Genomic DNA, 25,462 nt, shown 5'->3' with positions numbered 1-25,462 from the left:
CCCCTTGTAGAAATAATCCAAGAGACCATCTTGCAATAAGTGACTCAGGAAAATTTGGATATTCCACAAATAGAAGTAAAACATCTAGAACGGGGCTGGGATGGATTTCTAAAAGGAAGCCACAAGACTGTTGACGGTACTTTCTACTCTGAGCTCTGAGGAAGGACAATGCTAATGGAAGGCAATGGTCTTCATGGAGCCTAGGAAAAGAAAGGTGAAGAGAAGACCCAGTCAGTGTTTTTTCCTGCACTGCCTAAGCTGGACGAGAAGCATCAGACACAGGCCTGCCCAGGCCTGGAAAGGGGTGGCTGCTGGAGTGTGGGACCACTCACCAGGCTTCTCTGCGTGAATGCCTAGTGCAGCCCCTGTCCTTCAAATCCCATTTCTGTGCAACTGGATGAAACCCTGATACCCCAATGTTAGAATCATTCATAATATAAGAGTATAGGTCTGAAGTGTGCTCCTTAAACAAAGCACAGACATTTTAACCCAGATACTTCAGTGCTTCTTAGATTTTACATCTAATTTGGCTGCTCAGATTTGGTTGGTTGGTTGGTTTTTCAAGTTTGCTTATTGGCTCTGAAGTCTACTCATTCTAGCTAAGTGTGAAATATATACTAATTTCACACACACACACACACACACACACACACACACACACACCACAAATACTCCTTGGGAAAAAACCAGGCAGAGTCCTAAGCCATTGAAAAAATATTATGGTACAGATTTCTAAAGTTCTTTATGCTAGTCTTTATTTTCTGTCTCCTCCTTCTCATCTAAAGTCAATTTAGAGGTCAAATGCAGATGTGAGAAAAAAAAGTCCCTAAAAAAAGAGATTCCTGCCTCCAAAAAACATGGAGTAACAGGCACCAATCAGGTTTACCTTACTGCCTGTAACAACAAAAACAAACAAACAAAATATATGAAACAATGGTTTTCAAGGTAATGGACATTCAGGCATTAAAGGGCAGTAATCCCCGAGAAAGAGGAAACAAGGTGAGTCCTTGCTGGGCTTGCAAGCCCTGTGCTTGCCCAGCCTCAAGACTGAAGAAAGAGCCTGGAGTCAGCAACAGAGACATTAATGGTTTAATGGATAGGGGGACCTTATATGTCCAAAGCAAGCTCCTGGAGCGACACCCCACCATGTGCAGCTGATGGCAGACAGGACAAGGCAGCAGTCTTCACTACTGGGGGAGGGGGGTAACCATTTATAAGGGGAATTGATGTCAGGTTGGCCCATTAGTTACCAGGGAAATCAGCAGAAAAGCATGCCCCTCACGAACCCTTTGATAAACCATCCTAGTGGAGGTAGTTCTTATCTAAAGATAAGAACAATCATTAGCTGGGGCTTAGGGCAAGTATGTAGGCATCTGCTGATTAGGCTCTATAATTAAGAGGGAAGGTCAGTTAGGTGAGTAGGGTGTAGGTGAGGCAGGGACTGGTTAAACAGGGATGTACGGAGAGCAAGAGAACAGCCTTGTTGAGTGGCCTGACCGTACAGTCCTACAATTGTCCCAGGTTACCTAATGGGCGTTTGTAGAACATTCTACCCAACAACAACAGGAGACATGATCCTTTTAAGCACATACAAAATATTTAGCATAATAGACCACACCCCTCCAAGCCATAAAACAAATCTCAATAAATTTAAAAGGACTTAAGTCATACAAAGTGTGTTATTCAACCAAGGAATTTCATGAGAAATAAATAGCAAAAAGATATCCAGACAATCTTCAAGCATTTGGAAACTAAATAACACATTTCCAAGTAACCCACGTGTCAAAGAAGAACTCAAAATCGAAGTGTTTTGAACCGAAAGTACAACATATCAGAATATGTGGGATGCTACCGAAGCAGTAATTAGGGGGAATTTATAGCAATAAATGTCTATATTACATAACAAGAACGGTCTCAAATCAATGACCTCAGCCTTCTACTTTGAGAAACTGAAAAAGAAAAAAATAAAACCCAAGTAAGCAGAAGGAAAGAAATAATAAAAATCAAACTGAAAACCAGAAAAACAATAGAGAAAATCAATGACACCAAAAGCTTCTTTAAGATAAATAAACTTTTAGCTGGATTGACAAGAAGAAAAAGAGAAAACACAAGTTTTCAGGAATGAGACTGGTGACATCACTATAGATTCTACAGATGTTAAACGGATAAATAAAGGACTATTATGAACAACTTTATGCCTATAAATTTGAAAACTTATATAAAATTTCTTGAAAGACAAGAACTACCAATGCTTGTCCAATAAAAAATAGGTAACCTGAATTGTCCTTTATCTGCAGAAGAAATTGAAATTATAATTAAAAACCTTCTCACAAAGAAAATATTGGCCCATAGAGCCTCACAGATAAATTTCTTCAAGGAAGAAAAAAATATTGACCAATGTTACACAAACTCTTCCAGAAAACTGAAGAGAAGGAAATACTTCCCAATGCATTTTTTGAGGCCGGCATTAATCTGACAACAAAACCAGACAAAACATTACAAGAAAAGAGAACTAAAGATCAATATCCCTCATGAACATATATGGAAACAATTTTAAACAAAATGTTAGCAAACGGAATCCAACAATTTCTTAAAAGATACAAAATGGGGTTTATTAACGTGTAAACAAATGAACCTCACAGCACAAATATTAACTCAAAATGAACCTGAGTTCTTAAAGTCTTAAAATATAAAGCATTTAGAAGAAAGCACAGAACATCATTGTGACCTTGAATTAGGCAAAGATACCTCGATTTCAAAAGCATGATCAATAAAAGAATAAATTGATAAAGTGAACTTTACCAGAATCTGAAACTTCTGCTCTTCAAAGGACAAATATTAAGAGAATGAAAAAATAAGCTACAAACTGGGAAAAAAAATTTGCAAATTATACATCTGATAAAGAACTTGTATCTTTACAAGTAAAACATTAAAAAAACTCTCAAACCTCAGTAATAAGAAAACAATCAAATTAAAAAACGAGCAAAAGATTTGAGCAGATACTCCACCGAAGAAGATATATAGATATAAATAAGCACATGAAAAGATTTTCAATATCATTAGTCATTAGAGAAATGCAATTCTTTCATTGAGGTATAATTGACAAATAAAACTATATACATTTAAAGTATATAACATAGGTATACATTGTGAAATGATTACCATAATCAAGTTAATTATCATATCCATCACTTCACGTAGTGACCTTTTCTAGTGTGAGGACACAAAGTTTACACTCTTAGCAAATTTCAATACCTAACAGTGCATAAACGTATTAACTATGTGTAACACCATACTGTATGAGAAACGCAAATTTAAAATACAATGAAATACCAATATACTCCTATTAGAATGGCTAAAATTTAAGACTGACCATACCATGTTGATAAGAATGTTAGATTCTAAAGGCTCCCATAACAAAGTGCTACAAATTAGGTGGCTTAAACAACAGAAATCTATTGTCTCACAGTTCTGAAGGCTAGAAATTGAAATTCAAAGAGTCAGAAGAGTTGGTCCCTTCTGAGGGCTGTAAAGGAAACATCTGCTCCATGCCCCTTTCCTAGCTTCTGGTGGTTTGCTGGCATTCTTTGGCATTCCTTAGCTTATAGACATACCACCTCAATCTCTGCCTTCATCTTCACATGGTGTTTGCCCTGTATGCATATCTGTCTCTGTGTCCAAATGTCATGATGACCTCATCTTAACTCGATCACTTGTAAAGACCTCATTTCCAAACAAGGTCACACATACTGAGGGTTAGGGCTTTAACATCTTTTGGGAGAATAGAATTCAACCCACAACAGTGAGGATATGGAGGAACTAGAACTCACATACTACTGGTAGGAAAGTAAAATGGTACAACCAATTTGGAAAACAATTTGATAATTTCTTGAAAAGTTAAATGCTTAACCACTCTGTTACTCAGTTATTCTACTTGTAGGTATTTCCTTAAGAAAAAGAATGGATATGTTCATATAAGGTTTTGCACATGAATGTTCATTGCAACTTTATAATAGCACAGCACTGAAAACAACCCAAATATCTATCAATAGGTAAATGGATAAACAGATTGTGGTATATCTATACAATGGAATATCATTTAGCAATAAAAGTAATTGAAAATTTAATGCATGAAACAATATGGCTGTATTTCAAATAATGATACTGAGTGTAAGAAACCAAACAGAGAAAGAGCATATACTATATGATGTAATTTATATGGAATTCTGGAAATTTCAAACTAATTTATAGTGATGGAAAGCAGATCAATAGTTGACTAGGGTCTGGGATAGGGAGGAATGGAAGAGGGGGCTTACCAAGGAAAACAGTGTTAGTAGGAATGATGGATACGTTTACTCTCTTCACTATGATAATGGTTTCATGGGTGTATGAATACAACAAAAATTCTTAAATTGTACATTTTACATCTGTGTAGTTTATTGTTTGCCAATTTTATTTCAATAAAGCTACAACAAAGGCCTTCTATAATTTTCTAATTCACTGGACTTGCTAGGAATATATTAAAAATGCTGTTTTACCCACCAATCTTAATGAAAAAGGCTGAGGATCCTCACCTTATATTAATAAATTGCTTTTTTCTAGTAATAAAATGAAAAATAAATCAATAATGCAGGAACAAAAGTATATGTTGATTTATAAACATAATACAGGAAAAATTAAGTTATACACATAGATTCCTGATCATTTACATATTCATATCTTCCCCTTTCACAAAATCCATACATTTGGCCATACTATGATTCCTGTTTTAACCTAGAAAAATTGTTAAGCTATGGAAAACCTAAGTAGCATGCCTTGGAAGATTCTAGAAGACCTAGCAGTATAAAACATGTTTGCCAATTTATTATTGATTTATTCACTTAGCTTTGCAGATCTTCTTCTCAGAAAGCTAGTACTTTAGTACTAGCTTTAGTACTTCACCAGTTTAACCTAAGAAGGTTAGGTGAAGACCTTTGTCTGCAAGTTTCTTTTCATAGCCCTATGACTGTCTCATGTCTAATCCATGTTTTTTTTTCTTCCTCCCTGAGCTTTATTTAGCATTTTGAATTGTCTAAGAAATAAAACTTGACAGGTCTCCAACCCTCTGAGCACACATGACAACACAAGTATGAATACACCAGGCTCTTTGTCCCTGATCCTTTAGGATCATTTTCTGTCCCGCAGAATGGCTGTGGCTATACCTGGGGAGGCCCTGCTGGTGCTTGGCATTTGACTCACAGCATCTCTCATTTTACAACAACCCTGAATGATAGGTTTTTATTGTTCCACAAAGAGAGAGGAAACTCAGCAAGATTATGTAATTTGACCAAAGTAACACAGCTTAGAAATGACAGAAGAAGGATTTTTAACCCGTCAGTTCCACCCTGTTCTCTCTTCCTCCTCCTTCTCCCTTTATCTACTCCTTCAAGATGTGAACATGCCCACAAACTCTGCTTGGATTTATCAGAGAATTCTTCAGATGAAATCAAAAGGTGCGGCCACCCCATTATTTTGTTACTGTTTTTATTTAAAAGGAGCATTGGTGATTACAAAAACTATCCTATACACTGAATATTAAATGGAATAGAATATCTCAATTACTAGAAAATGATTAATAAATGTTTAAATAAATATTGATTATGCCCAGCCTTTCTCATTAGGTTCTGGGTAAGTTATAGCCTGCAGGGTGACAACCAGAGATGAAAGGCTGGAGAAGGCTGTTCGGTAGTGCAAGTCCCCAGATGGCACCCCCAGAGTCTGGCAGTATATTGCTGGGCTTCCCATACCTCATTCCTCCCTCTCTGCGTGATTACCACACAGCCAACTGGAAATTTTACTTCTAAAACCAGCCTCCTCTCCCTGAACTGAGAGGTTTCTTGTAGGTTTCACTTCCTCTTTATGGGCAGACGCTGCCTTCTGTCCTCATCTGTTCAGAACCCAACATGGGTTCATGGGAGAAGCCAGAAACTCTCTACCTCAGCTGCATGTTACAATCACTTTAGGAGTTTTATTTTAAAAAATACTGATGTCTGGGTCTCAACCCAAACCACTTGAATCAGAATCACTGGGTATACGGCCTCTGTATCGATAGTTTTAAAAACCTCTCCAGGGGACTCTGGCCACTGTGAGGGCTGAGCACTCCGGGCCAGCTGGGTATCAGATAACATACGACGCTGGTGGACTTGCTCTCTGGAGGGGTCTCCTCTTTCTTCTATGGGTGCATGCACTTTGCCTGCCAGGGGCAGCCTTAAGACACCCTGTGAAGACCTGATTGAGACAACATAGGCTCAGCTGAAACTTCCAAGTGAGTGGAAATTTTTGCCTAAATACCACACACTGGGAAAGCCATTAATTGAATTAAATTGATATAAATTGCTGCCTAGACTAAGGTGAAAAACTAGTTCATTAACAGACTACTGAAGTTGGCCCTTAGCCCAATGAATTTTCACTTGTTTTCACCCCTTCCTGCTTCAGTCACTGTGGGTATTACTAGTTAAAATACCACAATGCCACTAAATCACACATAAAGTCATATTTTGAACATATCCAGAAGCGTTTAATAAATGGCTGGGGAAAGCTGCTAAAAATACATATTAAATAGGTTAGAAAACTCATGTCTTATATAAACCAATATTCTCTTTTATCTATGGAATAGTTTCCTCTTAATGAGATAGTTTGTTACACGAAGTTAATGGGTAGCTCAGGGCAGGGCTTTAACAATAAGTCATCAAAGTGCTCAGTGTCCTCATCAGTATATAATGACTGTAATGACACCTGCCTCACAGCGTAACTGTCGTGGGTGTTGTCTAATAATTGTAGTTATATCTCATGAGCACTCACTACTTGCCAGGTTATGGGGTGTTTTCTGTGTATTTTGTTATGGGTTGGACACTCTTAGTAGTCCATTTCACAGAAGGGAAACTGAGGCTGGGCAAGGTGCAGTGACTTGGCATAGGTCACAAAGGCAGACTCCCCACCAGGCAATCTTCTCTCCTCACTAACACACCATGGATACAGCAAGTACTCTGGAAATAGCAGCTACTTAAAAAAAAGGACCATCACATGGCTTTTCTCTCCACCAAGCAAGAAACCACGCCAATCTTTATTCTTTGTTTGCTCCACCTTCAAATTTTTTTATTCAAGCAATAGCAATCAATAATAAAAACTACCTTTGCTGAGTGTTCTGTGTCAGCCACAGTTCTAAGCACTTTTCAGGTACTAACTCTTTTAATCTCCACAATAGGCCAATGAAATGGCACTATCATTATTCCAGTTTTGCAGATGAGGCAGCAGATGAACCTCTCTGCTACTTCACCAAGGAATTAGAACCTCGCAGATGATAGAAATTTTAACTCTACCATCAGCTTACAGGAACAACCATTATTTCCTTTATTCCTGCTGGGATGGGAGGCATCGCCTTCCTTTCTAAAGTGAATCTTTTTACTTTTTGCTCTGGAAATTCTGCCTTCTTAGGGGCCTCACTCTGAATTTTCCAACAGTAAGTATCTTTGAATTCTCCTTCTCAGCTGGACCCTTCCCATCAGCATTCAGATAAGCTCAAGTCTCTCATCTAAAAAATAACATAATCACAATAACTACAGATTTAACCCGCATCCCCAACCATATACCCACAGCCTGTATAGCTATTTCTCCTTCTCCCTACAACCATGAACTTACTAGACAGAGTCGTCTACCCTTGGTCTCTCTGCTCCTTGGCACCCCTAACCCACTCATATGTCTCCTCCTCCAACCATTAGGAGTGCTCTTCCCAACATTATAACCTACCTCCTTGTCCCTCAATCCAGTGCACCTTTCTTTCTTTAAATCCTTTGACCTCGGCAGAGCACACAAAGCTGTTGGTGATTCTCTCCTGGAAATGCTTTTTCCCAGCTCCCAAACACCTAACTCCTTCTCAGTCTGTTTCTCTAGCTGTCCCCAGATGTTGTTGTTCCCTATGGTTCTTTTCAGGCCTCTCCTCTTTTCCCTCAACCTATAACAATCACATCTACTCCCACGGTTTTAATTATCAATCACAGATAACCTCCAAATCTATGCTTTCTGACACCCATGTGTGGTACTGTCCCTTGGACATCTCCACCAGCTTCTTAACTTATCCCAAACTGAAACCTTATTCCCCAAACTTGTTTCTCAGCAGATGGAGACACTAGGTTGGCCACAACATTATTCTTGACAAATTTCTCTTTCTTTCCCAATATAGCCCATCAAACACTAAGTCTTGATGATCCTTCCCCTTACACATCTCGCAATATGTGTTCACTACTTCCAGTCTTCCACTGTCTCCTCTCTAGTCCAGACAAGAACTTTATCCAGGCCCCTGCCATAGCCTCCTCACCTTTATGAATTTCTTACCTCCAGTCCATCCTCCATACTATGGCAGAAATATTCTTTCTAAAACTTAACACATAAATCTGGTCACAGTGAAATCCCTCAATGGTTTCCTATTGTCTTTAGCAGAAAGGTTTTTAACATGATGTTGGACTTAACCTCAGCTTTGCTGTTTAGCCTTAATGTTCCCAGAACCTCCCACCTCAATATCCAGTATCTCAGCTAAAAGAACTTCTCAAGCACCTTGCCTCTATTCCCTCTGCCTAGAACATTTTGCCATTTCTTCTTAGCTCAGCTAAGTTTCTTCTCTTCTGTTAGCCCCCCATTCCTATATCCAGGCAACCATTATCTCTTTTTTTATTACCACAATTTACATTTTCCAGAATTTTATATAAATTGAGTCATAAAGTATGGGCTCATTTTGTCTAGCTTCCTCCACTCAGTGTAATTTTTTCAAGATGCAGCCACGTTGTTACATGCATCCATAGCTCATTCCTTTTTATTGCTGGGTAGTATTCCATTTCATGGATATACCTAAATCTATTTATTCATTCATCCCCTGATGTGTATCTGAGTTGTTTCCAGTTTCTGGCTATTAGAAATAAAGCTGCTATGAACATTCACATACCAACCTTGTATGGATATATGTTTTCTTTTTTTTTTTTTTTTATTGGGTAAATACCTAGGAGTGGAATGGCTAGGTCATACAGTTATTGTCCTGGATTGAAGAATGTCCAGATGGAACCCCAGAATGTGACTTTATTTGGAAGTAGGGTCTTTTCAGATGTACTTAATTATAATCCAGTCATACTGGATCAGGGTGGGTCCTAAATGCAATACTAATGTCCTTGTAAGAAGACAATGTGAAGACCAGAGAGATATAAAGGGAAGAAAGCCATGCAATGATGGAGGCAGAGATTATAGTGATGCAGCTATAAGCCAAGTGATGCCAAGGATTGCCAGTGACCACCAGAAACTAACTGGGAGGCATGGAACAGATTCTCAGACCCTCAAGATGAAACCAACCCTGCTGACACCCTGATTTTGGACTTTCAGCCCACAAAATTGTGAGAGAAAAAGTTCTTGTCATTTTAAGCCACCCTACTTGTGGTACTTTGTTATGGCAGCTCTAGGAAACTAAGTAGTTATGTGTTTTTTAACTTTTTAAAAGACTACCAAACTCTTTTCCCAAGTGGCTGTACCATTTTCCATTCCTATCAGCAGTGTGTAAGAGCTCTGGTTTCTCCACATCCTTGCTGGCACTGAATATAGTCAGTCTTTTTAATTTTAAGCATTCTACTAGATGTGTAGTAGTATGTTACTGTGGTTAAACTTGTATTTCCCTAATGCCTAATGGTCTTGAAAATCATTTCATGTGTTTATTTGCCATCTGTACATCTTCTTTGGTGAAGTATCTACTCAAATCTTTTGCCTATTTGATATTTAGGATATTTGTTTCCTTATCATTGAGTTTGAGAGTTGTTTATACATTCTAGATATGAGTTATTTATCAGATTATGGTTTGTAAATATTTTGTCCCAGTTAGTGGCTTTTTCTTTCATTCTTTTAAGCGTATCTTTTGAAGTTAGTTAACTATTCAAGGTGCCAGTGTGGATGCCACTTCCACTTGGAAGCCTTCTTTGAGCCTCAAGCTTTGATAAGTAGCCCTTCTCAGTACTTGTCAAGTTTCAGATACATCCTCATATGGTGACATGCGTTGTAACTGTTACTATATTTGTTTGTTATTGTAATTGTTTGTTTACGTATTCATTTCTCCTCAGATTCAGAACTCTGTGATCACGGGCAAGGACTCATCACACCCTGTTCTCTGTGGTATCCTCCACACCAGTACCAAGATGGACAGAAGATGATTGCATTGAGAGGCATTGTTTGTCCCTCCAGACTCACTGTCCAGAGCTCTTTATGCTGCCCTGTGCTCTGGAAAGCTGACTTCTATGAATTCCTTCACCATGGACTTCTGGTTGGGTTCAGCCAATGGAAAGAGATCAGAGGGCAGGAGAAGATAGGACAAGCTATTCCTTTTCTCAGCTTCCTCCCTGACAGGCTTAAGTTTGGTAGCAATTGCTCTTCCTCTGCCCTGTTGGATGTTCCCTGTCCCAGAGGTACAGCTGTCATGAGGTCCTTGTAACTGCTTTCTGCCCTGTTCCTTCAGGCCCAGGTGTAGTAGCGACAGCTTCCAGCACTTGCTAGAAACTAGATCTTCCCTGTCCTGTTTTGGTTGCCTTCACTCTGCCCATGCATGTATAAATAGTTCTTCACTATAAATCAGGGTCTCACGCTTTCTTGCTGAGGCCTTGATTCCTACAGAGCTCAAAATATATTTGTTAATTTTGATCCCCACCATAACCCATACATTAAGCTTTAAATCCCTGAATTGTCGTCACCACTTTCATTCAACATAATTCAGGTTTCTAACATTTTATTGAGTTTCAAATGACTCCAAACACTATACTGCTTTCAACCTCCTTCCTTCCCTCCTTCATTCACTCATTCAGCAGAGATTTTTTGAGAATTTACTGTCAGGAATTGAAATGCCTGGAGATTCAGAGAAGGAAAATGTATGCAGTTCCTCAAGGAACTCACATTCCGGTGAGGGATATACATGAAATAATTCTAATTCAAAACGATACATCGAGCGACAGAAGATGTACGCGATCTGCAGGTGCAGGGCACTAGCAGCCGTGTTCTGAGCTGACCGGATGCAAGAGACATCATTTCAGCAGAAGAGAGCTCTGCAGTGCTCCCTCCTGAGCTGTCTTTGTGCTTCTCTTTGCTGCTCCCTCCCTCCTGCTTCCTCCCCACACACCCACAGTTCCAATAAATGGACACTGACCACATGCCAGACTGTGCCAAGCACTGCAAAATCTTATCACATTTAACACAGCAGCCCTGTGAACCAAACAGTCCCATTTGCATCTTACACAGAAGGAAACTGAGGCTAAGCAGACTAGGAAACCGGCTAGTAAGTGGAAAAGCACCTACTTTACCCGTTACACTACCCTACCGGACAAATCTGAAACACATGCAAGACGAGGGTATGGGAAAGGATCATTTTCTCAAAGGCAAAAAGCTCTTTTGGCCACAGATTTCCACCTCAAAGCCGCAATACTTCAGGAAGAGATGAAAACCATCTCTTTCGGAGTCTTCTAATCATTGCATAGGAAATTTGGTGTCAGTAGGCCAGGAAGCTGTCATCACCATTCTTCATTACACTAATTGCTCCGAACATGAAATATGGCTTGTTTCCCCTCTTTATCCCGCTCGTATTCATAGCTCTGCTACTTTGGAATATTGTCTGCTGTGGGTCAGGGAAGGATTTCCCCGCCCCCCCCCCCCCCCTCATTACAGAGGACAAAACTGAAGCCCTAGTAGGTGAATGTCTCACCCAGACCCAATCACTGGGAGGAAACCTAGTGTCTCAGTGACTGGTCTCATTTGCCAGAGTTCCCCAATAGCTGCCCTTTGCTCCAGCCAGGCCCGCCCACTTGCTCTCTCCTATGCAAGGATTTCTTAATCTAACATTTGTATTTTTTTCCACAACTGCTTCCAGTCCTCGAACAACCTCTTCCTTCCAAATACCCTTCATCCTATCCGAACACATCTAAGTCCCTATCTGAACACATCTAACCCTGCCCCATCATGCGAGCTCCTCCTGGTCTCTCTCCCTTTTACCCTCCCTGCGCTGCTCCTCACCAAAGATTAACATCAGTGCTGCACTTTACTACTTAATTATGCCACACGGATTGCACCTGGCCGCTGCATTAGAGGCCAGTCCACACAGACAGGGCTGAATCTTCTACTTTGGGGTTATTCCCATAACACATAAAGTAGTTCTGAGGCCACTGGAGAGACTGATGAATATTTCATGATTGAAGTCTATGTAATCTGGTATGCTGAAACCATCCTTTTTCTGCATGTTTCAGGCATGGATGCTGACTTCTACATATAATAATACGTTACTGACTCAGTACCCACATTGGAAACTCTCGCATCCTCTCAGCCCCACCTCTTACTCCAATCCCCTCTGCAGCAGCCAGCCCTACACAGGTTCCCTCTGGAGCAACATGACAGCACCTAACCTCTGGCCATGTCATGCACTTGTTGCTGACTGCCCCACGGCTTCCCGAATGCCAAGTCATGGGACCACCCTTGAAACTTACCACTGCCATAAAAGTGTGCAGAGGAGTTAATAACCCTGGGACCACCTTAACTAGCAGGGATGGTGAGCCTAAGGATAAATGTTTCCCCTTTCCTCCCATCCCCAGAGCAGACAGTTCTGAGATTTTATGAGGTTCCAGCTAGACTGAGCACAGGTTGCTACTACAGTGGCCAAGGCAATCAATGGCTTTCCTTTCTTCTCTATTTCACTTGGATCTTTAATCTTACTCCCTGCCAGGGACCTCATCCCAGGCTTTCTGGGGAACCAGGCTAAGACAGTTTTATTAGTCTGCTTGGGTTATTACAAAATATTATAAACTGGGTGGTTTAAACAACAGAAATTTATTTCTCACAGTTTCGGAGACTGGAAAGTCCAAGATCAAGTTTCTAGAGGTTCTGGGTTTTGATGAGGGCTCTCTTCCTGCCTTGCAGAGGGCCACCTTCTTGCTGTGTCGTCACATGGCCTTCCCTTGGTGGCTGGGTGGAGAGCTCTCTCTCTTCCTCTCCGTATAAGGCTGACCCTATATAGGACACCATCCTTAAGACCTCATTTAACTTTAACTCCTAAAATCCCTATAACCAAATACAATAACATTTCAGGGGAGGGATGGTTAAGGCTTCAACATATGATTGGGGGATTGGGGCGGTGGGACACAATTCAGTCTCTAGCTGACAGTGTTATTCAAAAATATGGGTTTGGTCTTGGCCAACAGGCAGCTGAGAAAGGCAGGGTCCTCCAAGATCCCACTACCTTCTTTTTTTTTTTTTTAAGCTCCCTTTTGCTTTCTTCCCTCCTCTTATGTTTTAATGACTAATGCTATAAACAATGTTATGTTTAATGACTATTTAGGAAAGGTCTTATATTAGCCCATTCTCATGTATATTAAATGTTTTCAGTGTTCCGCTAGTTATTTGGAAGACTACCCTTAGGAAGACTACATTCTAGTCAGGGTTTTCCTAGTTTAGGAAGTAGCTTTTGCCAAATTAAGAAATAACCTCTTAGGGCGAATCACTTTGCCTTTCTGGACTAGTTTTTAGCTGTAAGTGGGTAAACGGCTGGAATGCAGCACAACCCAGCTATCTTACTGGTTTAGGGGATCCAGGGAGATGGAAGGGGGAGGTTGTTTTTACACGGGAAAGGAGCTCACCGATGGAAGAACCTTCAGGGTACTCTGGAGTGAAGAGGGGGCGACCAGGGAGCACCCAAGGGATCTCCAGGCTCCACACTCCAGGGGAGAGGAGGTCCAGAGCGTTCCCAAAACTCCTGGTTCCACCCTCTCCTCTACCAGCTCGGTTTACTTTAGCTGCCTGCTGCCAAACCCGCAGTGTTTACCAGAATCTGGGTGGTTTACAAACCCAGATGTCAGACTTCCTGTCCCAGAGATTCTCAATTCGCTCATCCCCGACTCCGAGTCGGTCTCCCCCAGGAAGGAGAGAAGAGGCTGGAAGCAGGAGGAGCGTGCACCGGGCAGCCTCACCCCTCCCCTCTCCCCACCCCAAAGGCAGGAATTTCTGGGATGGGCAGATGGTCCACCCCCTCTTTCTCCTCCTGCTCCAAACTGGAGTGGGTAGGGCGGAGAAAACCTCCGCAACTTTACCGTCTTCCAGCCCATAACCCCGAGTGTCCGCACACTGTGGCAACAGGGGTGACGGGGTGGGTCTCCGCGACGCAGGGGTGGCAAGGCCCCCGGGGAGGGGTGGAGCGCGGAGGAGGCTGCGGTCCCGCCTCTCGCAGCTCCGGCTGCGGCACTGGCCCCCCCGCGGGCGCGACACCCGGCGTCCGGCGAGTCCAGTGGTTAGCGATGCCGTTGCTGTCGCTGCTGTCGCTGCTGCTGCCGCTTCTGGGGGCGCCTCCGGGCTCCGCCGAGGGCGTGGCGGCGGCGCTTACTCCCGAGCGTGTCCTCGAGTGGCAGGGTGAGTGTCCCCCGGGCCGGAGGGACCAGATGGGCACGTTGGCGGCAGGGGTGGTCAGGAGGAGGAGGGGGCGAACCTGGGGGCAGGCGAGGGCGGCCAGGATTGTACAGTGGCCTGCGGCTCTGACGTCCCGAGAAAGCCCTGCGGATGGGCCAGTCCTGCACCCGGACAGGCTCTGCACCCCACTCCCAGGGCCCTGCACCCTCTCCCCACTTCCTCCCGGCTTTCGTGGGGGGCGCGGCGAAGGGCGGGGCCTGGGCTCGCAGGCAATCTGACTCCGCTGTGGCTGGGGACATGCTTGGCGTAGGAGGGTAGAGATGTTTCAAATTGTAAACTTTCTGAGAGATGTTTATTTGGGAGGACCATCTGTCAGATAAATTATGGCAAAAAGATGTCCCATTTTGTCCCCTTTCCAAGCGAGTGCTCTGGGCAGATGCTGCCACCTGAGGAATGGCCCCAAGCTGGGTTTCTCCCCTCTGCCACTTCAGAAAAGAAAACAATCTTCTCTACTAACACCGCTCAGACCAGATGGGGAAGAGGAGCCCCTGAGGCCCCAATGAACTTGTGAGCTGGAGCAAGTTATCCTCCTTGCTCCTCAGTTTCTCACCTTAGAAAAGTGGGGCCAATTACAGACATAGGACCACTAAGGATTAAATGTGAGCCTTTGCAAGTCACATGGCATGCCTATAGAGAGAGAGTTCCTGCAGAGTTACCCCCGCAATATACACGTGTACACACGGATCAATTCATCAAACATTTATCCAGCACCTACTATACCTAAGAGTCATAAAGAGACATATACAGAGACAAAAAGATATCTTCCTGCAGGGGCCCACACTCGTGAATATGGGCCACCTCTGAGGCAAAGGAGCCAGTGTGGAAAAGTGCAAGCCATTGTGTGAAGGGAGGAGGGAGGTAGAGGAAGCTAAACAAACCAGGCAGCCTCCATCGTCTCAGCCTTTGGGGATAAGCTTGGAGAGAAGGGGTAAAACAAGGTGTCACCAATGTCTGTGTGTGTGTGTGTGTGTGTGTGTGTGTGTGTGTGTGTGTGTGTGTGTGTGTGTTTTGCCCTCTCAACCTATGTGTACATTTGGGAGGTAATCTTCTCTGGACTGTATTCTCTAGCATTCCTAGGAGGCTTTAGCAGGGACAGGTTGAGCAATTCTTATTCTAAAGTAGCCAAAGGTCAGATACCTCTTACCTCCCTTGTCAGTTCAGTAAAATAATGTTCCTGCAAATGGCATTTGACCCCGTGGGGTGATCCACCTCCACTAACAGTCACTGTGCTGTGCTTATTCCTTTACATTTTAAAATGTGGGTTTTTCCTGAGCACTAGATATCTATCTAGAACAAGTGAGCAGCCTGGAGAACAGAAGCTGGAGCCCAGCCACACAGGGCGAATGGGCTGGTGATCCTCTGAGCCAGGGTTAGCACAGATGGGCTAATCCTTTCTATATGCAGCAGATCCAAATCCCAGCTGAGATAGTTTCTAATCAGTGCCTTCTTTTGAATGGTCAAGGACACAATGAAGTTAGAATCATCCACTCCCTCCTATCCACGCCAGGTGACAGTTTGCAAATCTAAAGGCATCTGACATAGCTGGCATAGAGATTCCTCAGATACGAAAATGCTGCTACTAACTTCTAAAGAGCACAGTGATTGTGTGCCATCGACTGTTTCAATTCTCACACAGGCTCCCTCCTTGACTCCAAACACCCACATCAGTGGGATTTTAAGTATAATCTAGGAGGCTCAAAATTAAGTTTTTCCTGTTTGACCAAAGGTGGAAAAACAAAACCTTAGTGTTGGAAGGGACCTGAGACATTGTCTAGTCCAGCCATCCATTTTTCAGATATAGAAGTGGAGATACAGCCATGGTTTTAGCTGCATTTGGGCGCCTTGGTTTGCCATTGTGTTAACTGTACTACAGTGACTTACTTTTATCCATGATTGGCATCTCCAGAGCAACCAGGAGAAAACACACCTATGTCAACTTCATGTGCACTAATAAGGGATATGTAATAATGCAAGGTAGAATATACATATAGTGTTTTTCATATGAAAATTTCTTTGAAATATATTACTGATTGATCTCATTTATTATAAGCATCCCACCCCTGAGAGGCAGATGATGGATGGCATTGTGCTGACTTTTCAATCGCTTATCAATAAATTTATATTAAAAAAATCAGTAGATACAATATGATATAGTAGTTAAGTTCATGCGCCCCAGAACCAGACTGTCTGGGTTCAAATCCTGGCTCTACCATTTGCCAGCTGTGTGACCTTGGGCAAGCTCTCTTTGCCTCAGTTTCCTCATATACAAAAATAGAACTAATAATAGTACTTACTCAAGTATTGTCCTTTTGTTTCAGTATCACCATGATGCCCTCTTCCCCTGGCCAGACCAGACCATTTTGACATGTTGACAGCCTTGTAACAATTACTTACTCTCCTGTGCACAGCACTGTACCCGGCATGTCTGCAGCCTGTCTCCTACCCCTACTTGACTATACCGAGGGGCCTCATTGGGGTTCTGAAATCAGAGCCCTTTTTTTAGCAAGTGCTAAAACTTAATAAATTCACTCCCAGATACTAGGAGGGCGGAGGGGAGAATAAAGAAGGGGGCGGGTATCATGGGGAAAAGTGGACAAAGTCTCTGTGGAGGTTGCTAAAGAAAACGAACTGGGGGCAAGTAAAAGCATTTTGAAGCTACATTGGGGCAGAAAATTATAAATGTGAAATGGCACCCACCAACATAGGAGAGCTTCCCCTGCAGCCCTCAGCTTCCCTCAGCAGGGGTGCGTCAGTCCTCTGGATCATCAGGGTAGCTCTTACAAATGGCCAGTGACCAAGGGAAGTGAGAGTGCTGATGAGCATAAGGTCAAAGTCCTGGACCATGGGGTCCTGTCTAGGGAGAAGAAAGTGAACTGGGGGGGAGGAGAGTGGGACACCCTGTGCCAGTAGGAAGAGGGGTGAGGGGCTGAAGGCCTCCATTGTTCATTCACTATCTGTCAAGCACTGGGTGCTTCATCTCCCTTCTTGGTTTGGGTTCACCTAAAAGCAATCCCTGAGACATGTATTTATTTGGATGCAAGTAGGTTATTTGGGAGCTGATTCCAGAAGGCAAGGTGAGGGAGTGAGGAAATGAGACAGGGAAGGGAAGAAAACCATCAGAGGCAACTGGGACTCGATTTCACAAGGGCCCCTCTGAGGTACAGTGTAGAGCACAGTGGACCCACAGAGGGGCAGGAAGAAGAGGTATTTCTCTATTTCGGGGCCTCCTGGGGCTCTCATCCCCTGGCACTCTGGCCTGGGCGGGGCACTGTCAGGCAGGGAGACAGAAAGTCATTCAGAGTCTATGGCAACGACCTCAGGCCTGCGACTTCCCAGGTGGACAGTGTGGGCTGGGGACCAACAGAATCTGCTGTTCACCCCCAGATTGGGGAGATAAAAATATGAGTAGGATATGACGCTATCCCCATGACAGATACAGAAACACAAACAGTGCAGGAGATGTTTGGATAACCAGGAATGAGCAAACGGATGCAGAGGAAGGACTGGCCTGAGGGTCTGGGGACTCACTAAAGGGCATTTGTTTTCCTGAAGGAGAAGTAGGCAGTTGTCACATGGGAGCCAGGGCATATGGAACGTGCACAAAGGCACAGAACCCTGTGCTGGGCCACAGTCGTTCAGGGGGCTGCATGTTCTGATCGGGGCTCTCTGAGCCGGAGGGAAGAGGGCCACTGAAGGTCACTCAGGCAAACGCAGGCCTGGATGTAAAAGTACCAGGCTCTCAAGGATTCTCCTTGCAGCCAGACCCCTTAGGAACTTAGAACTGGCCACTGGGATAAAGCAGCTACTTTCTCTGTTTCTCTCTCTCAGGGGCTGCTTGGTGGTCCCTGTTTGATTCTCTTTCTGTGGACTGGTTTCTTCAGCTTCAACTTGCAGGAGATTTCATACATAGCTTCCACAGCATCCTTGGAAGAGCCCCTTAATTTCCTAAGAGAGGAGTCTGTCCACACTGTTCGCAGCAGGCTGGCCTGTCCCTGTGCTCTGCCCTTGAGTCAGAGGCCATGGAGTGGGGCTGTGACAGAGAATGAGGTACATACAGGGATGCTGCCCCAGCAGGGGCTGTGGGTGAAGTAAATCCCCAGAATAGGGTCGTGGCAGGATGAGAAGCTGGCATGTCTCTATTTGGAAGCATGTGAGAGATGAGGAAATGAAGAGTTGGTTTAGAGGCACTCTGCCTAAGGGGAAAAAAATCTGGCTGAGTAAATTGAGTACTGCTGAGAAGAGTCTCGTGAGTTTGGACAAAGGGGAACCAGATCACACTTCTAAGTTTAGGAATGCCGTGGTCAGTTTGGGACTTAGAAGGGGTAATCCTAAAAGGCACCAAAGAAACCATCTAGAAAGTTAAAGCAATTGCCCATAAAGAGAGATGCTGATGAACTGAGCTATGTCAGTCTCAGTAGGAATACTGAGGAGCAGAAAATGTGGATTCAATAAATATGAGTTAAAAGGAAGAAAATAAAAAACAGTAGATTTAGTGTAAGTTAAGAGAGAGATGGCAGAATAGGAGGCAGGTAGTGATTATACAGTGGAAATAACGAGTTTTGGAGGTGGATCAGTTCTCAGTGGTGACCAGGTCCAAGGTCTGGTTGTAGGAATGGTCGCTAAAGTGAGAACAGGTGAAGAAGGTCCTGGGAGAAAAGGAGGTCGAGGAACTGAGTGTCCAGAGCAGAACAGACATAAATGTCGGAAATAAAAGTTCATTAAAAAACACCCTTACTTACTATGATGTGCTGCTACTTTTCTACTCTGTCTTGTAATGCTGGTCGTTACACACTAAATTGATTCAGGATGGATTAATGGGCCATAACCTGCACTGGATAAAACACTGGGCCAGAGGATTGGGTCATCCACATGGAAGTTAGAGGCCTTGGGGTGGGGAGGACAAGGGAGCGCTTGCTGGAATCACATGGGGAACGTGAGGGAGAGGTTCAGGGAGGTCTCCTCAATATCAAGGAATGAAGAGAGGGTGCCACATAGGAGAGGTTTCTGAAAGAGGCTGACGAGAACCACCACCTGGAGGCAGCTGTGGGGAGAAGTTGTGACCCCGAGATTTCCCCCCGAGCTTCCATTTCCGATACAAAAGTCAAAATGCCCCTCACCACAATCTTCGGGTGAGTACTATTAATGCATACCCTTCTTTTATAGATGAAGAAAGGTTAAGTAACTTGCACCTACAAGAACTTGTAGTGTGGGAATGTGAACCAGGTCCTCGAGCCCTAATGCAAAGAACCCCTGGAGAGCCTTGTGACCTTATAAAATAGCTTGTATATTGTGTTGTTTGATAGGAGCACAAGATTTGACAGGAGGAACAGGAGGCCAGCCTCTTGTTCTCTCCAATTCTTCCTTTTCTAAATCAGTACTTCCACATGTAGAAGTGAGTATTGTCATAAAGCAGAAATGTGCAAAGCCATTGATTTTTTTTTTTCTAGGCAATTTTTATACTCCTGGGCAATAAGCCATGCTCCTAATCTGGAGATTTGGAATCTAAATAAAAGCATCATCAGATACTGGTTTGGCTGCCCTCCTGGCCATCAGTCACTCCAGCCGTCAGACTGTTTCTTCTCTTTCCGTCCATCATCTCTTAGAATCTCTTCCACTTTATACTTTTCCCATCCCAGTTTCTCTGACTGGCTCCTTTTCTCACAAGCCTTTGAGAGTCAGCATAGATTTCTAGTTTTTCTGGTTTCTTTTTACTCTTTCTTACTAAGCTCCTAACCTCTTCTCCTATTGTTGGTTGTCACAGTAGCTGATGCCGCACAGTGCGGGTTCCAAGCCAATGACCAGAAAGGCTGCGCCACACAGAGAGCTCAGTTGTCCCCTCAGCTCCCCTTCCTTGACCTAACAATTTGCTTATTTACATCAGGGTTTCTGAAGAAACAATTCCTTTGTTTTGCCTCTTCTGAATTCATGCCTATGTGATGAATCCTCATATGATCTATCAAAGCAATATATTTGAGACATTTATAGACCCTTGTCTCCATTTTCTTTTAGAAATTACCCTTGAAAGCCTTTTAGGAGATGTTCCAATACAAAGCTAGGAGCATAAATTATATATTTAATTGACCAAAGTAAAAAGAAATATTGTAGTTCATAAAAGAAACAAACAAAAGAACACTGTAGAAACACTATATTAAAGTCACTTAGGGTAGGATATTTTATAAAGCCACTCAAGAAAAATGGAGAACTGTTATTAGAATTCCTACAAATGTTCTGTGATACAGAGCTAAACAAAACAGACAAGAGGTTTCTGCTTTGATGTGTAGCCACATGACTTTTTAATTTATGATACTTTCCAGATTACTACAGTTCCAAAGAAATATGCTTATAAAAAAGTTTCATTATTTCTGGCTTTTTGCATTCCATTCTTGAGAACTTCCTTTTTCAATTATGAAAATATAAACAGGAAATTCAAAGTAATTATCTAACTGTAAACACTGTTGTCTTACTTTGCTGTTGATTTGCACTACCCACGTCCCAAGTTAAGATTTGTTTTCCCCTTATTAATTTATAAGTGGCCATCGTGACTGTGGTAATCCTTATCAGGATCCTATGAGGAAGAACTATTATTAAACCCATTGTACAGATGGAGAAACCAAGGCAGATACTCTTTAGCTTCAAGCAGTTCTACCCTAAAAGAAGTGCTCTGTAGTTTACTAAGGTCTTTTTTCCATAGTGTTAGCTTTGGCCAATTAATAGGGCAGGCTTTGTGGGTTTGTGACCAGAACAGTCTCATAGGGCTCCATGCTCAGGCAAGGCCTTGCTTAGGATTTAATGCTCTGTGGTTTGAGATCTTGGAATTCTTAATAATTTTTATTCCTGAATTTGTGCCTTGGGCATGAAATTCCATGGGACAATGGAGTATGAGCCAGGGGCTTAAAGCTTCCTTTCAAGCTCAGTCCAACCTCATGTCACCTCCCCACCTCCCTTGGATGGGTTTTCAGCCTCCCCCTCCATACTCCTGTCCTCCACCCACCATGGCAACCAGGTTGCTTTGGGGCTGGGGGACTGGAGGCCCCAGGCCTGGGAGTGGACGGCCTGTGGTATCGGGGAGCAGGACAAGGCTGCCGTCCCCGCTGGGCCAGCAGCACCACTGCTGTCCTGCGAGGACTGAGTGAGGACCTATCACCTGTCCCCAGTCCAGGTACTGAGTGTGTTCCCAGAACTTTCTGCCACAGAGGTTGCCATCCCTCATTGGCCCATGGGAAGTGGAGATTGACAGTCAGGGCCCCAGTTTTCATTTTATCTTGGGCTCTGCAAATTAGGTAGCTGAATAAGAAGCCTGGGACTGTTATGGATTGAATTGTGACCCCCTCAAAATTAATATGTTGCATTCCTAACCCCCAGTGCCTCAGATTAAGACCTTATTTGGAGATAGGGTCTTTACAGATGTAATCAAGTTACAATGAAGTGATTAGGGTGGGTCCTGATTTAATATGACTGATGTCCTCACAGGAAGGGGCAATTTGGACACAGAAATATACATAGAGAGTAGATGATATAAAGAGACACAGGGAGAAGACAGCCACCTACAAACTGAGGAAAGAGGCCTGGAATATATCTTTCCCTCACAGGCCTCCAAGGAGCTTGCTTTTGACTTGGAACCTCCAGATCTAGGGGACAACCAATTTTCATTTAAGCCACTCAGTTTGTGGTACTTTGGTATGGCAGCCCAAGCAAATGAATACAGAGACCAACAATGTATCTACTATTAAAAGTTGGATTTGTTATTGTTTTCATTTCTATCTCCCACTTAAGTAAATATGTAATTTTCCCAAGTGGGTATATTCACAAAGCAGATAAGATGGATAGCTCAGTGCAAATACTTTTGCTTTCAATAACGTCACATCATTTCCAGGGTTATTTGATTGTTGGTGGAATTGTTTTCTGTTTTTGTTTGTTTTGATGACCCAGTCTTTGAATCATATCCCCCTGGGCTTCAAGGAGAAGGCATTTGTGGGGGAAGTTTAACAATGTTGTGTCTCATTGTGTGTCACCACAACATGCTCTTTTGTAACAAGATTCCCTGGTGACTGAGAAGGTATACTTTCAACACAGTCTGTAAGATGATAATAGAGCCACTGTGAACAATGGTTTTTTACACCAACAATTCCTGTGAAATACTTTGGAGTTAAATAAAGACAAAAATGATGGAGGAATAGACTAAAAGCTAAAAGGAAGAAAAATGTTTTCATCTCAGTTTAAAAATTCACTGGTTGAAACATGTTGTACACCAGAAACTGATACAACATTGTAACTTGACTATACTACAATAAAAAATTTTTTAAAAATCTGTTAGACTAAAAAAAAATCACTAGTAAGATGCAGAGACTCAGCAAAGAACTTTGGAAGAGAAAAGATTTTCTGTGAGAGTCAGTTACTGCTAAATGAGATAGACCGGGGAGGGGAGGGAAGGAGAGTGGCAGGGAGTGATGAGAACAGTCTGAAAGGGTTAATCCACTTCACACAGTGGGTGGTAACAGGCAAGTTGAATCCTGACAAAACTGGAGCCCAGTGGAGCTGATTAAGTGAGGTTTCATTTTTCCTGCATGTGAGAAAGAGTATTGTGTGCCTCATGGAACTTGGAGTGACGATTTGGGGAGATTAGAAAGAAAAGGGAAGAGAACACGTAAAAAGATTTAGCAAGGGGGTCCCACAGGCCTGTGGAGGTGGTGATTATCCAGGTTCAAAAGCTGCAGGAAAATAAAGAAGGCTCAAAGTCAATGACAACACTAGGACAGGGAAAGAAAGAAGTTCTGAGATAGGACAAGGAGATATTTTAAGACGTACTTAACTTTTTAGATATAGAAGGCAATTAATAGGAAGACACAGACTTTGTTAGGTGCTATCAGATTGTCAAGAGACAAACACCAAATCTAAGATGATATGGGATAAATTGCAAATATTCATGCAGAGAGGGCCAGGAAGGACAGACATACTTTTCACTTAGTTCTGTCTTTTCAATGCACATGCCGCATGCTGCACACATCAGAAATTCCTGGCTTATTGATTTGGAAAGTCGTATTAAGAATCCAGCTTCTCTGCATTGTTCAGCCATGAATAGGATTTGATTCAGCCACTCAAAGCATCCCTTCCTGCTACAGAGTAATCTAAGTAAGGAACAGAATCAGATCTGAATCTGATTTACTGGACAGGACCAACACAAATTTGTGTAGCTGGAAAATGTCAGTCCATCTCAAGAGAGAAGCTGCTCACCTTTAGATCAGTTTCAGGGCAGAGATGCCCTCCCCACCACCTCCTGGACCCCTTCCATGCCAAAACTAGGGTACTATCAGAACAGCACGAAACTAGATGGATTTAAGAGACGATCCTGGCAGAAAGTGCATGAGCCAGCACCAACTGTGTGGGTAGATGAAGTAGAAGACGTTCAGTCCCAAGGGAATGGGGTAGGAGATTGAAATTGGATTGTAGCTGGAAAGCTGTGGCTTCCTATTAGCTTGTCAAATATTGCACTTGATGTGAACCGTGTATTTGAACTTTTCCTTCCAGTTCCCTTAACACAGAGCTACCCAGAGGCCGGCTTATGTGTGGACTGGATTAAGTGGCCACTGTCATGGTATTGTTTATTGGACACCAGAAAACCCTGTGCTTGCCTAAAATCCACCATAAAAAGGATTTCTTTAGGAATTGTGTCATTGTCTGTTTCCAGTGTTGTTGTTGTTTTTTTAAAGGACATAAACCTCACCAAGGCTTGACATTTCAAACCGTATCTTATTCCTGTACCACTTCAAACCTCAGCCAGTTCTAAGAGAAGAGCTGTTGAAAGCAGAAGGGGCCACCAAAAGGCAGGTGGAGGTGGTCAGAAGGGATGCTGAAAGGCAAGTGGGAGGGCCTGAAGGGAAACTTCCTACAGGGACCTCGAGTTGACACCCTTCCAACTGTAGCCGCAGCTCAAAGCCTTAGACTCCAACCTCAAGGTAGCATAGGGATTGGTAGGCATCTGACAGCTCATCAAATACCTGAAGCCAGAACACAAGTCATCACAACCACCTTTTCCAAAATCCTTCCATTCTATCGATCACCAAATCCTGTCATTTCTTCCCTCTTTGAATTCTCTCTCTAGTGACTAGTCTAACCACCCCCTTCTTTCCTTTCTCATCACCATCAGTTGAACTGACACCTCTATCTCCCTTGCCAGATCAAAGCAATAGTCTTCAGACTGTTCTCCATTCTGCATGTGGGCTGTCTCATCCAACCTAAATGAGAATTCTGGGGCAGGAAGTTGGACATTTGTCTCACACCTCTATTCTCCTAAAATAATGCTGGGCACACAAAAAGTGCTCAATAAATGTTTTTCTCAAGTGATTCACCACCCCAATTCATCTTCCGCACCATAGCCTCGCTCATGCATGCCTTCTCTTGTTCCAAAAGCACCCTTTCATCTGAAGAAGGATATGCAAACCTTTGAATAAAATTTAAGTTCTTCATAAAATGACCTCAAACCATCTCCTTCCAACTTTATATTCTACAACCACCAAACTTTTACATAGTGAGGCCCTTGTCACACTAGAGCTGATTATTTGTATCACCCCTGAGCTTTGGTGACTTTTGCTCTGTCCCCAGTGCCCCCTTCACCTCTCCATCTATAGACCTCCTCTACCACCTGAACTCTCTCCCTGTAATGAGGACAGGCACTCATGCTGGTCTAGTTCACCAATGCACCTCCATGTACAACAAATATTAGGTTCCTAATAAATGCTTGTTAAATGAAAGTGTGTGGTGTGTGTGTGTGTGTGTGTGTGTGTGTGTATTCTTGTGAGAAAGTGATTGATTGATTGATTGATTCTCTGACCATGTAGGCCAAACTGATCCCTTCTAACTCCTGGCTTCCACCTTACTCTGCTTATACCTCTTAGGTCAAATATGTTTGGCATGAAGTTATAGTTCTTTCTGTACATTTCACAAGGTACTCCCAGGGAGAACATCAGCT

General features: G+C 42.9%; 1 protein-coding gene and 1 long non-coding RNA gene across 4 annotated transcripts in view; one reads left to right on the top strand and one right to left on the bottom strand.

Annotated features, from left to right (window-relative positions):
- The window catches only part of LOC116153024 (uncharacterized), a 344,527-nt gene that overhangs the window by 194,988 nt on the left and 124,077 nt on the right, over positions 1-25,462 (bottom strand). The window lies entirely within an intron of this gene.
- PLA2R1 (phospholipase A2 receptor 1) overlaps positions 14,028-25,462 on the top strand; it is a 104,364-nt gene continuing 92,929 nt past the window's right edge. For both annotated transcript variants that reach the window (XM_031451522.2, XM_031451521.2), the window contains exon 1: positions 14,028-14,439. In XM_031451522.2, coding sequence (XP_031307382.1) covers positions 14,043-14,439 — 397 coding nt within the window. In that variant the 5' untranslated portion in view covers positions 14,028-14,042. The remainder of the gene's footprint in view (positions 14,440-25,462) is intronic.

This window comes from Camelus dromedarius, chromosome 4 (genome assembly GCF_036321535.1).
Source record: "Camelus dromedarius isolate mCamDro1 chromosome 4, mCamDro1.pat, whole genome shotgun sequence".
NCBI classification, from domain to species: domain Eukaryota; kingdom Metazoa; phylum Chordata; class Mammalia; order Artiodactyla; family Camelidae; genus Camelus; species Camelus dromedarius.
Note: the sequence above shows the minus strand (reverse complement) of the source record. Positions and strands in the feature narration are given on the sequence as shown.